At 37.8% G+C, this 14,333-nt stretch overlaps 1 protein-coding gene and 1 non-coding gene across 9 annotated transcripts in view; one reads left to right on the forward strand and one right to left on the reverse strand.

The window, feature by feature from the left end:
- Positions 1–14,333, reverse strand: part of LOC144373345 (transport and Golgi organization protein 1 homolog) — a 109,327-nt gene that overhangs the window by 30,575 nt on the left and 64,419 nt on the right. For 6 of the 8 annotated variants that reach the window (XM_078036445.1, XM_078036444.1, XM_078036452.1 and 3 more), the window contains exon 2: positions 5,175–5,311. In XM_078036445.1, the coding sequence (XP_077892571.1) occupies positions 5,175–5,311 (137 nt within the window). Of the gene's footprint in view, positions 1–5,174; positions 5,312–14,004; positions 14,278–14,333 lie in introns of those variants that run through there. The other 2 variants (XM_078036447.1, XM_078036450.1) reach the window with 2 other exon arrangements.
- On the forward strand, positions 2,042–2,148 carry LOC144373354 (U6 spliceosomal RNA). Its single transcript, XR_013433067.1, has one exon. It is a non-coding gene; the product is annotated as a U6 spliceosomal RNA (small nuclear RNA).

A 14,333-nucleotide genomic window follows, 5' to 3' on the forward strand; every position in this document is an offset into this window, starting at 1 on the left:
TACAAACCAAATATCTGTGTAAAGAATAATCAATCATAGCCAGGCGTCGTGGCACACACTTGTAATCCCAGTAGTTCGGGAGGCTGAGGAGGGAAGATAGCAAGTTCAAAGTCAGCCTCAGCAAAAGCGAATTGCTAAGCAACTCAGTGAGACCCTGTATATAAATAAAATACAAAATAAGGCTGGGGATATGGCTCACTAGCCAAGTGCCCCTGAGTTTAATCCCCAGTACAAAAAAAAAAAAGAAAGAAAGAAAGAATAATCAATCATAAATTTTTATTTGTATAGGCATCCCAGCCTTTAAATGAAGAAAGAAAAATCCCAGCAACTCAGACCATTGCTATTTTGCAACCTGTAATATATTAGCAAATCTCACCAAGGTCACTGTTGACTAGTAGTCAACATCAAAGGAGAGGACATGCAGATGTCAATGCAATATTTTATTAAGTTTTCATAAGAAACAGAATTGAACCTAAACCTGACTACCAATTTCCAAGAAATATAAAGCAACAGAGAAAGGCTGAGGTTGTTAGCTCAGCACTTGCCTAGAATGCATGGAGCCCGAGGTTCAATCCCCAACACCACCAAACAAACAAACAAAAAAAAAAGGCAATAGAGAAAACAGGTTAAATTGTTGTACCAGGGGGATGTCATTTATTCACCAAAGCTACAATATATCCTAGAAGTCCCACAAACATATTTTTTTCAATTATCGCAAAAAGTTACAACAAAAGGATAAATCAATAGAGAGTAACTTATATGAGACTTGTTCTCCCACTGAAAGCAACCAGAAAGTTGGAATATATATATATATATATATTTTTTTTTTTTTTTGGTATCAGGGATTAAACTCAGAAGCACTTGATCACTGAGCCACATCCCCAGTCTCAGCCCCATTTTGTATTTTATTTAGAGACAGGGTCTCACTGAGTTACTTAGCACCTCACTTTTGGCTTTGAACTCATGATCCTCCTGTCTCAGCCTCCCGAGCCACTAGGATTAAGGCATGTGCCACCATGCCCAGTCAAAATATATTTTTAAAGAGCTATTTTTCAGATAGAAAGCCACAAGGGACATGAAACTGTCACCCCTAAGAGCAGGAGAACAAATAGATGAGCATTTCACCTGGAGGCACCCTCTAGACCTCAGTTTGGGAAGGGGAACCCAAATAGGGCATAACAGTCTCACTGAGGAGAGAGAGACCAGAGTTCCAGGAGATTAAGCAGCCAAAAATATGTAGAGAAAACTACCAGAAAGATGGGAGCCACAAAGAAAGAGAGTTCCAGAAATCTGCATGGAGGTGGTCTTCAGTTTGTGGCTACATTCTAAGCAGTACCTGCGAGGGCCAAGAACAACTATAAGCTAACCAATCCCACAGTTGGCACTGAGCTGGGAGAAGTCTGGATTCCAGCTAGCCAGAGAGAGTTGACATACAAAAACAGTATGGTCAACAAGCTCATGAAGAAGTATTTGATCCAGGCATCATGGCACATGTCTGTAATCCCAGCAACTCAGAAGGTTGAGGCAGGAGGATCCCAAGTTTGAGGCTGGCAACTTATCAAGGGCCTAAGCAAGTTAGTGAGACCCTATCTCAAAAGAAAAAAAAAAGTTCACTCAATATCATTAATTATCAGGAAATAAACTCACAAAGACATACCCACTAGAATGGCCCAAGTGCTAGTGAAGATGAAGTCAAGTGGAAGTCTCCTAAATTGCTGGTGGAAGTATAAAATGATTGTGGTCATTTTTTAGCATGGCTTGACAGTATCACATAAGATAAAAACATACATTAAACGTAGGAGGCAATTGCACTCCTAGATATAAATGAGTCAATTTATAGTGGCATATATATGAAATAGTACTGTAGGAAAAATGAATCTATAGTTTAAAAAAAAAAGTTATCAGTGGTTGCCTGGAACAGGTGGTGAAGGAACTCACTGGGAAGGATCCCAAGGAAACCCCTTTTCTAGTGAAAAAACTGTTCTATATCTTGATTATGGTAGTTTTTACATGGGTATCTACATTTGTTAAAACTCAGAGTGTGCTTGCTTTGGCAGCACATATACTAAAATTGGAACAATACAGAAAAAATTAGCATGGTCCCTGAGCAAGGATGACACCCACATTTGTGAAGCATTCCATAGTTTTGTGGAACCAACCCTTCAACAGATGAATGGATAAAGAAACTGTGGTACATATATGAAATGGAATATTACTTATAGTCTTAAAAGAGAAAAAAATTACGGCATCTGCGGGTGAATGGGAATATCAGGTTAAGGGAAGTAAGCCAATCCCAAAAACCAAAAGCTGTATGTTCTCTCTGAAAGTGGATGCTGACCCATAATGGGGGTAAGGTGGGTGGTAAGAGGCATGGAAAGAATGGAGGAACTTTGACTGGGCAAAGGGGAGGTAGGACAGGTGACGGGGCATAGGGATAGGAAAGATGGTGGAATGAGATGAACCTTATTACCCGAGGTACATGTAGGAATACAAATGTGTTGTGTACAACTAGGAAAAGTTTTGTTCCATTTATATACAATGAATCGAAATGCATTCTGCTATCATGTATAACCAATTAGAACAAATTAAAAAAAACTCACTGATATTAGCTATCAAGGAATTACTGTTAAGTTGGGTGATGGCCCGTGGGTTCATTATACTACTCTCTGTGCTTTTCTTTAAAGCTTTTCTAATTAAATTTATTTTTTAACTAGTACATAGAAACAAACATTATAATTATTGAAGTAGGTAACATGACATTTTGATGCATGATTACACTATGTAACGTTTAAATCAGTTAAATATATCTACCTCCTCAAACATCATTTCTCTATGGTAAAACTTTCACAACCTTTTCTTCTAGTATTCTAAAATGTACAGTATGTTATGGTTACCTATAGTCCCCTACTATTCTCTCTGCTCTTATTTGAAAGTTTCCATGATAAAAATACTAAAAATAATTTTTAAATTAAGATATAACTTCAAATATTTAAAGGATTTCTATGTAGAAAAGAATTCAGTTTTATAGAGGAAATCATGTGGAGGAAAATTTGGAGTCAATACAAGGATGAACTAGACAACAGAAGAACATATAGCCTTGTAAGAGAGTGACTCATGCTAGGAAATACTGGTGTACAGGCCTCATAACTACTCGTCAGGGCCACAGTAAAGAAAATAACAGCAATGAGTGAGAAACTAGACTAACAGCCTTCCAAGGTTTCTTCTAACACTAAGATTCTACTAAGATTCCATTGATCAATGAACCTGATTGGTGCACATCTCCCAAACACATCAGAGCCTATTACTCTCCAGTCCTATCAGATATCATACTACTTGTTTAAGATTTTACATTGATTTGTTCATAATTTTTGCATATATTTGTTAAGTCCTTTTCTTAAGGCTTTCAAAAATCACAATCATGCCTTACACCTGTTAGACTCTTTTAGTCCTCACACAATGTCCTGTACATACAGGGCCATCAAAATGCCTTTTTGAAATCTCCTTTCAAATCAGTCTTTTAACATTGTGCCTCTTCTTTGCCACTCACGTCTATGTCTTACCTATCACTGTACAATCACTGACACACCTGCACCACATTCGTGTCCCCTGACCTAGACCTAGAGGAGGGCTCTGTGCATACCTAAAAATATGAATAAAGAAATCCTTTCCATATCGTGAGGCTGTTAACTTTCCAAGTGATGCTGATTCATTCTGATAATCAAATTATGACTGTGGAAGACTGCTTTAATCACTGGAAATATCATTATTCTAACTGCCTGGCTTGTACATACCCCTTACCCAGGTGGCTGCCACCATCATGAACAAACATGGAGCCAACTGAAAAATGATTTGTTTCTCCCCACCACATCTTTTCCACCCTGGTGGTCTTTCCTCCCCAGGTATTCATTGATTTATACCACCTTCTGACTGCCTACATGAGAATTAGGGGGTGCGTAGGGGTAAAACCCTTCAAAATGCCAGACACCTCACCAGACATTTTACCTTGTCAAATCATTTAATTCTTATGATTGGAGTAAGCATTATCTACATTTTTCAGATGAGGAAAACTTTTTTTCAAAAGTTTACTTATTTGCCCAAACTTCTAAATGATAACCTTGGGATTTGAAACCACATCTACCTGGCTTCAAAATCTATACATTTTACAAGGAAAACAACAACATCATCTTTCTTACACAAGCCTTGAAATAACACAATCTACAGGAAACAACTTCAGTTGAGGAGGATTACTGTCACAAAGGCCCTAGGACCTCCAACCTCTAAAAGCTTTCTCATTCCTATAATTAAATTCTAAAAGTCCAATATCAACAAATACCAATGGGGGGGAGGTAAGTCCTAAAATGCTTAGATAAGCTTCTAGACAGATTAAATGTCTTGTTTGAATCATGATTTTCTTTAGAAAGATCAGCCTTAAGTGACTCTTTATAAGAAACAGATCTAACCTAATTCCTTTTCATTCTTAAAACTTTCTAAGGATCCCCACTATTAATGGTCTAATGCTACTTTGGCTCATGACTTCAGTTAAGATTTGCTGGCCTCTCCAACAGGCCCATCCCCCTCCAACTTCACACTTTACAACACCAACTATTCACATTCTCCTGCCCTCCCCAAATATCCTTTCTTCATGTTTCCATTTCTCTGAACACATTTCTTCTGACTGCCAGCTTCCCCCACCACCCCAGCCTGTCTAATCAACAACAAACCACATGTCAGACTCCTGTTTGCCCTTTGCCTGTGCTTCAAACACATCTCAACCACTTTCTGACCTTATTGATCACCCTTCCAACCATAATAAATGCATTTATGGACAATAATGTTCTACCATTGAATAAATACCTCTCTTTCTGCCATTATCTTACTGTGTTTCAAGTGAATGCTGTTATCTCCCTGCCAGAATGAAAGGTTCTGAGGGGAAGAACCAAGTTTTTATAGGTGTGCAAATGTCCAGCCTTGGTAGACAGCAAATCTTCCTCATGTGCTAAACCAAGTAGCCATTAAAGCCACACCCCTATGGCTTTTGTTACAGGAGCTATCTACTCAAAGGATCAGGAGTAATTTTCATAAAGACATTTTAAGTTCTTCACTTCATGACCAGAAGCCACTTAAAAACTAATAAATAATCAACATTCTAATTGAAGAAACTATGTCAAACTTACCATCTTAGACAAATAAAGCAAGAATGAATGTAACAAGAAAAGTATGGTGGTGGCATCTTCTGGCTCTTCCACCTTTATCTCTAGTTGGTTTTCTGTATCAGCAGCATCAACAGGAGTACCTTCTGTTATAAGTAGCTCTAAAATTGAAAGGGGAAATGGCTATTTTATTTTATGCTATAGAATAAGAATTGTCTCTCTTCAGTTTCAATATTCATCGAGTGTTTCACTAAATATATGAGTCACAGTGCCTGGAATATTTGGCTCTCCTAAAGACAATTAACACAGAGAAGAAAACTTCATAATCCTAATTAGAGCTATTAGACCCTTCAATTATAAAATGAACAATCTCTAGTCTACTCTCCACTACTTCAATGGCCATAGAACTGCTACCAGAACAATATTCACTCAAGGGAAAATTTAAAACCAGAGATATATAGACCAGGGTCACATTCAACAAACATGGATTTAGTGCTGGTGAAACCTTGTGTTTAAAATTTTAGGAAAGCTGAAATAGAGGGAGTCTTGGTTTGCAGATTTGCAGGTGGAATGAGCCAAGGCTTAACACAGTATCTGGCACCTGGCAGAGATACTCAACAATTATTTATTGAATGCACAGATGACAGCTATTTAAAAAGAAGACAGTAATATCAAGAGAGACTAAAGGGAATTGGATACAGACCTGCATTGAGGCTCTGTGAATGAGGTAGAATACCAGTAAGAACTGAGAGCTTGTAGTGGTGGAATTTCAGTATGAGTTACAGCCTGGGGTACGTTTGATTAAAAAGCAGGAGTCCAACATGCAGTTATTAAGAAGTTGGACCAGTTGCTTCTAAGGTCTTTCTCAACCCTGAGATTCCCATTCACTACTATTTTTTTAAGCTTTTGCCTAATTTTTTTTAGTTTAGTTTTTGATGGACCTTTATTTTATTTATTTGTATGCAGTTCTGAGAATCAAACCCAGTGCCTCACATGTTAGACAAGCGCTCTACCACTGAGCTACAACCCCAGGCCCTCCATTCACTATTGGTCTATGAATTTGACTGCTGGTGAAGTCTGCACCATAGGCTCAGCATCTCAGCAAACTGAGCGGGCTGGCTGAGGCGCCGGCAGAGCCGGAGGGGACACACGCAGGGTCCTGAGGCTCTGTCACTCCTGCGCCCCACCCGTCATCCTACGACCCCCTAGCCCAGCCCACGGGGCAGGGGACCGGGGGATCAGAGCCCCATGTGGCCCCAAAGAGCCACCACGGAGACCCTGGGCTGCCCGCCCACCTGTGGACTCACTGCTGCATTCGTCGTCTGCACAGAGTTTGTGCTTCCACAAGGGCCAGCCGGTGCTCGGGTCCAGTTGGCCCGGCACTTGCCAGGTCAGCCACAGCACGAACAGCAAGAAGAGCAGCACTGGCGCTGCAGCCATGTTGTGGTCACCTTGGGGAGTCGGTGACAGGGTGGAGTAGGCTGTGGTGGGCTTCAGGGGGCGGAGGCGGGGCTCAGGGGGGCGGGTGGGGTGGGTAGCAAAGCACAGAGGGGTGGCGCCCGGGGAAGGCTTAAGCCTTTCCCGGGTGACACCTCAGCAGGGATATCTGGGGGTCAATCCACAGACTCTACTGGAGAACACACGGAGCTGGAGCTCCGTCCTTCTCTAGTCAAGACCTTCTCATGGACTGAAGACCTTCTCCTCTAGTCGCTGCCTTGGCAACTAGAACTCTCCTTCTCATCCAATCACCTGCCTTTGCTCCTGTGACCTCACAAGCGACCCTCCACATGATTCTAGTAGTCACCCCCCCATCCCCCCCCCTGCCAACTGGTCCTTTCTGGCTTTCCTTAATGTCTCATTTCTGGTCCATCCTAAACTAGCCCACTCCACTTCACCATCACTCCCATCCCCCATTCCTGGTCTGGTACCTCCTTTTCTGAACTACCAAATCCCACCCATGACTTGTCACAGCTAGTCTATGGTTCCAGGCTCCCTCCCCTTCAATCTCTTTGAGGTTCCTTGAAGCCCCACCCCAAGATCCCTCTGATTAGGAAAGGGGAAGGTGAATAGAACTGTGAGTGAGGGTGTAAACTGGAGACAGTGGCCTGCTTTTTTTTTAAGGTGGGGACAGGTGGGGGCAGAGAGATGGACATTAGTCTTCAGGCTAAGATCTTGAGATTCTTATCTTTATCCGTAAGGGAAGAAATTATTTAATTCAAAAGCATATTTTTAATTCTCATTTTGTGCTACCAAAGCCCTAGCATGGTGTGGGAGTGGATGAAAATCAAAAGACAAGATATCTGGTCCTGGTCGGAAAAAGTCCACAACTTAGTGGGAACCAACTGACAAAACCGATTGTCAGAGAAGAAAGCTAGTAGCTAACATTTCTTGAAAGCTTTATGTCCAGTTGTTATTCTGAAAGAAATTTTATTTTATTTTTTCTGACCTCTAAGAGGGATCTTACATTTTTCTACTTCCCTTTCCAAGACTATTCCCTCTTTTGCACTGTGTAATCTTGAATTTAAATCTGAATTAGTTGCATTGATTTTCCCTTGTGTTAATAGTCAAATTATGATACAATTTGAATTATTGAAATGCATATGGAGGGGTTTCTTTTCTTATTTTTAATGAAAACTCACGTTTTTTAAAATTAGCACCTAGGGGACTATAGGTGGAGACTTAATATGTAGAGTCATCAGCATGATAATTGTGATTAAATAAACACAAATCAGTTCATGACAGATGATTTCACTTACTATTATAATCAGCTTTCTCCTCTATAAAACAGCACAATTAGTCCTAAATTGACATTCACTAATTGTATATTAGAGTTTCAAGGAAAACAATGAAGAGTTGGTAACTAGCATAATGATTGAGATGTGTTTTGACATCAGTAATTATTATTATTTTTAAGATGGGGGTCTTGCTATGTTGCCTAACCTGATCTCCAACACCTGGACTCAAGCAATCCTCCTGGCTTGGCCTTCTGAGTAGTTAGAACTACAAGTCACCAAACCAGCCCAGTAATTATTGTTTAGTAGATCTCTTTTTGGACACTAAAATCACTACTAATATGATTGTATATGTTTGAAATTGGTTTTAGGAGCAACATACAGATTTGATGCAATTCCCATCAAAATACCCATGAATTGGTGTGAATATACTTAGTATACAATGAGAGATATGAAAAATTGTGCTCTATATATGTAATATGAATTGTAAAGCATTCTGTTGTCATATATAAATTTAAAATAATAATAATAATAATAAATGTCATTTTTCCAGAACTAGAACAAACAGTCCTGAAATCCATTTGGAAGAATAAAATATTCAGAATAGCCAAAACAATTCTAAGTCAATAAAGCAAGCTGGAGGCATCATCACAATACCTGACTTCAAATTGTACTACAAAGCTATGGAAATAACCACTGCATGGCTCTGTCATAAAACCAGATACATAGACCAATGGGAAAGAAGAGAAGACACAGAAAAAGATCCAACACAGTTAACACTCATCTGATTCTTGACAAAGATGCCAAAAACATATTGGGAGAAAAGACAGGCTTTAAACAAGTGGTGCCAGGAAAATTGGTTATCCATATGTAGACAAATAAGATTAGACCCTGTACAAACTTGAAAGAGATCAAAAGCCCAGGAATTAGACCAGAAACTATGCAAATCCTTGGAAGAAAATATACATTTGAGACTCCAGCATATAGGTACAGGCAATGACTTTCTTATTAGAACTCCTAAAGCTCAGAAAATAATGACAAAAGTTAATAAACAGAATGGCATCAAATTAAAAAGCTTCTGCACAGCAAAGGAAACAATTAGTAACATGAAGAAAGAACCTAATGAATTGGAAAAAATATATTTGCTAACTACTCTTTTTTTTAAGAGAGTGAGAGAGAATTTTTTAATATTTATTTTTTAGTTTTTGGCGGACACAACATCTTTGTTTGTATGTGATGCTGAGGATCGAACCTGCACTGCATGCATGCCAGGCGAGCGTGCTACCGCTTGAGCCACATCCCCAACCCTGCTAACTACTCTTTGACACAGGATTAATATCCAAACTATATAAGAAACTTTTAAAAACTTAACACCAAAACCTCAAATAACCTAGCTTAATTGGGCAAATGAATTAAACAGATACTTCTCAAAAGAAGAAATAAAAATGGACAACAAATCTATAAAAATGTTCAACATCATTATCAATTAGGGAAATGCAAATCAAAACTACAGTGAGCTTTCATCTCACTTTAGTCAGAATAGCAGCCATCAAGAATATGAACGATATGGGGCTGGGGTTGTGGCTCAACAGCACATTGCTTGTCTAGCACGTGCAAGGCCCTGGGTTCGATCCTCAGCACCACATTAAAAATAAAGAAATAAAAATAAAGGTATTGTGTCCAACTACTTAAAAAAAAGAATATGCACAATAATAAATGCTAGAGAGAATGTGGAGAAGAAGGGACACTTTTTTCTCTGTTGATAGGATTATAAATGAATATAACCACTATTGAAATCAGTATGGAGGTTCCTCAAAAGACTAGGCAGGAGACCACCATATAACCCAGCTATACAACTACTCAATGTTTATCCTAATGAATTAAAGTCATAATACTAGAGTAGTACATGCATACCCATGTTTATAGCAGCACAATTCACAGTTGCCAAACTATGGAACCAAACTAGGTGCTTATCAAGGATGAATAAATAAAGAAAATGTGGCATATACACACAATGGAGCTTTATTCAGCCATAAAGGTGAATTATGTCATTTGCTGGAAAATGGATGAAACTTGAGAACACACAAAATAAGCTAAACTCATAAGATCAAGGGAGTCTATGTTTTCTCTCGGATGTGGAAGCAAGAGAGGAAAAAGGAAAAAAAAGTGAAAATCAAATGGAGATCAGTAGAGTGTAGGAAAGAGACCAGGAGAGGGAGGAGTGAAGGGAAAATACTGGGGAATGATATTGGCCAAACTGTAGTGTTATATTGTGCATGTGGAAATATGTAACGACAAATACTGCCATGATTTACGACTATAATGTATCAACAAAAAAATGGAAAAAATAAAAGAAAGCAAACAAAAGAACAAAATTGCTTTCATGTATATATGTATGTATGTATGTATGTATACAGCCTAGCCAAACATCTATTGTGAGCATAACATTAATACTCTGGAACAGTGTTGAGCAAATCATACCTGTAAGCCTGACACTGTTTTTTTAAATTGTTCCCTTTATTCCTTTTTTCTTTCTCTTTCTTTCTTTCTTTCTTTCTTTCTTTCTTTCTTTCTTTCTTTCTTTCTTTCTTTCTTTCTTTCTTTCTTTCTTTCTTTCTTTCATTCATTCCTCTCTCTCTCTCCCTTCCCTCCTTCCCTCCCTCCCTCCCTCTCCCCCCCTCTCTCTCTCTTTCTTTCTTTCTTATTTCCCAGGCTGGCCTGAACTCCTAGGCTCAAGTAATCTTCCTGCCTCAGCTTTCTGAGTAGTTGTGACTGTTGGAGCACACCACGGTGTCCAACAATGACACTTGCTTTTGTAAACAAAGTTTTATTAGAACACAGAAGCTTATATTATTTACCCATAGTCTAGGCTGTTTTTGTGCTACACTGGCATTTGAGTGGCAATTAAGACTTGCCTACAAAGTCTAATATGTTTATTATCAGTCTCTTTTCAGAAAAAGTTTGTTGATCCATGATTAGATTATAGACTAAAGTCAGAAGAATGAATACATAAACATTTCTTTTCTTACGACTAAAATTGGCTGTATGAAATGAGATAAATGATCTATTAATTGCCAAGATATATGTCTCTTCCCTATAGAAAGTGTGTATTCAGGACTAGAAATCTTGGCACTGTGTCATGTCAAATGTAGGAAAAAACCTGGCAGTTCATTTTGATGAGACTTAAGAAATTTCTTTTCCAGGGCATTTTGAGGTGTATCTAAAATTTGTAGATAATACAGGGAAGAACATTTTAATCTGCAAATAGATTATGTTCATTATTAGTTTGTAATCATTTCACAACTATCATATAATATTAAAGCATCATAAGAGACTGCCTATCATAATAGAAACTTTTATGACTCTAGCCATTAACTTGTATTTTTCTACTTATTGTAGACCCATACTTTTAAGCTAGTGCTATTGGTAAAATATATGATTATTTAACTCTGATTGCCTTACTAATTTTGACCAGTTTATTTTTCAGATATCCATTTTGGGGTTTACTCTTTCAATTAATTTTGGGTTCCATGGGCAATGAAATTGTTGTTGAGTATGTAAGATGTTGCAGTTTCTATGTAAGTTCACCTAAGTTCTTCTACCACTATTGATGGGCAAGGATATAACTAATTTAGTACTTTTACTTGAAACTGTTATAGTTCTACTGTACGGGATTTGTTTTCCTGACACAAAAGAGTATAAAACTAGAAAAACTAAACATTTTCAGGTATTAATTTCAGAGAGATGAAGCTCAAGTAAGATGGTGGTCATACTGAGTTAAGGAGAAAATTATCAAAGTGCAAGATTATCATATTGGTTGGAATTTTGTGGACAAGAATGTCTGAGCTATTTATGGTGGGTGCAATGTGATTATGTGTGTGTGTTAGAGAGAGAGAATACTAAAAGCCTGGAGGAAATTTATTTTTGATATGAATGTACCAGATGAGACTCTTTAAGTCTTAGCAGAGTTTGACTGCTATAAAGGAGACTGAAGATGATGCTAAATGGCAATGTTGGAAGAAATTAGGTTTTCAGCAGAGTCAGGTTGCAGCAGCTTCACTAATATATCAGGTACTTAATTAAGAGTTCATAAATAAGCCTTAGCAAAAAGAACCACACAAAAAAGAGTAAAGGGAAAATGGTAGACCTAAATTTGAAACCAAAATTGATTCATGCTGAAAATGTATGAGGAAGCCAGAAAGGAAAAAGGAAAAGATAAGTGTGTGTGTGTGTGAAAGGAATCTGAGGGCAATCAAAGGGAGATCAGTAGAATAGAGGAAAGGGATCAGGGGAGAGAGGAAAGCAGGTAAAAGAGAAATACTCAAGAATGATATTGGCTAAGTTTTATCACTATATTGTACATATGTATGAAAACATAACAACAAATCCCACCATTATGTACAAGTATAATGCACCATGAAATATGGAAATAAAGAAAAATACCAAACCTAGTGAGGCACGGAATATGCTTATAATCCCAGTGACTCAGGTGGATGAAGCAAGAGGATCACGAGCTCAAAGCCAGCCTTAGTAAATAGAGGTGCTAAAGCAGCTCAGCAAGACCCTGTCTCTCAATAAAATACAAAATAGGTCTGGGGATGTGGCTCAGTAATTGAGTACCCTGAGTTCAATCTCTGGAACCAAATAATAATAATAATAACAATAATAATAATAATAATAATAATAATAATAATAATACCAAATCTAATATGATCAAAACAATTCACCAGTAATTAGCCTGCATGACACATAAAACAGAATATCCTTTATAGGAAGAAAACATAATCCAGACTTCCTATGATGTATCATCTATAAATGACCAGAATATAATTTAAAAAATTTTTTTGGTACCAGGGATTGAACCCAGGGGTGCTTAACCATTGAGCCACAACCTCAGCCCTTTTTTGCATTTTATTTAGATACAGGGTCTCATTGAGTTGCTAAGTGCATCCCTTAGTTGCGGAGGCTAACTTTGAACTCTTGATCCTCCTGCCTTAGCCTCCTGAGTCGCTGGGATTATAGGCATGTAGAATATCATTAAATTTTGCCAGAATGCAAAGAAGATAGAAAAATGAGAACCACAAGAGAAAATATCACATATAAAAAAAGTTCCGTGAGCTGACCCAGATGTTAGGATTAGCAGAAAAAATTTAAATAGTTTTTATAACTAATTTCAAGGAGTTAAAGAAAAGCTTAATCATAATGAATACGTAGATATGGGTGTCAACATATAAATGAAAAATTTCTTTTTAAAGAAATAAAAAGTACGGTATTGGAAACGAAAAATTCATGAAACAAATCTATCATCAGATTGTATAGTGCAAAAACAGCAAAAAGTTAACTTGGAGATAGACCAATAAAAATTATCTGGTCTAAAAATTAGAAAGAAAAAAATAGAGACTTGGTTACTATCAATACAAAGTGACCTAACATACATATAATTACATTTCTAGAAGAATAGAGGCATAAATTGTACAGAAAAAAAATATTTAAGACAATGATGACTAAAATTATCCCAAATTAACAAAAAAGATGTCAAGAGATTTAGGAAACTCAGTGAATACTAAGGTTAGTTACAAAGCAAATCACATCTAGATGCATCAGAGTCAACTGTAAATGATCAATTAGAAGGAAAAAGGTCTTGAAGGCAATTAGAAAAAAGTGGTGTGTTATGCATTGGTAAAAATGACTAAAATGATAGCTGACTTCTTATCAGAAATGAGAGGTTAAAGTTAATGGAAAGGTTTAAGGTGCTAGAAGACAAAAACTGCTAATCCAGGATAAATCTCTTCAAAACTGAAAGCAGAATAGACATTTTAAAATAAATAAAAAGTAAGAAAATTCAATACCAATAGATCTCTACTATTAACAATGCTAAAAGAACCTCTTCAGGATAAAAGGAGATGATCCATCAGGTAGAAACAGATGCACTGTGTGTTTTAGTTAACTGTGTAATAAACTTAATGGTTTAAAATAAAAATTCTTTGTTATTTTTTCCTTATTCTATGATTTGGCTTTACATAACCTGATGAGTCCTTTGCTCTAGGTATTTATTACTGCTTATGTGGTTTCCTTTCGCAGGGATTGTTTAACCAAAGGTAGAACTGACAAAATCCTCCTACCTCAGCCTCCTGAGCCACTGGAATTACAGGTGTGCACCACCACTCCTGTCGGAAAGCGAAGCAAAATCCAAAGGACCACCAGGTAAAGTGACATCTTACTCCCCTAGTCCAGCCGCCGTCCCCTCTCCACAATCTCTATTTGCAATGGAAATCTTACACCTTCTGGATGGGACAGAATGATGCAAATCTCTGGCCAAACAAATGGGAAGGCAGCATCCTATAGTCAGTTCTTGGTTCACTTCCGTTAGCCGGTACCGGCTCAAGGGGCGGGCAACTTCGTTCCAACCTTCAAAGGAGGAGTTGGGGCGGGGCTAGGTTTTGCGCATGCT

The sequence above is a fragment of the Ictidomys tridecemlineatus genome, unplaced genomic scaffold (assembly GCF_052094955.1).
Source record: "Ictidomys tridecemlineatus isolate mIctTri1 unplaced genomic scaffold, mIctTri1.hap1 Scaffold_36, whole genome shotgun sequence".
NCBI lineage: Eukaryota > Metazoa > Chordata > Mammalia > Rodentia > Sciuridae > Ictidomys > Ictidomys tridecemlineatus.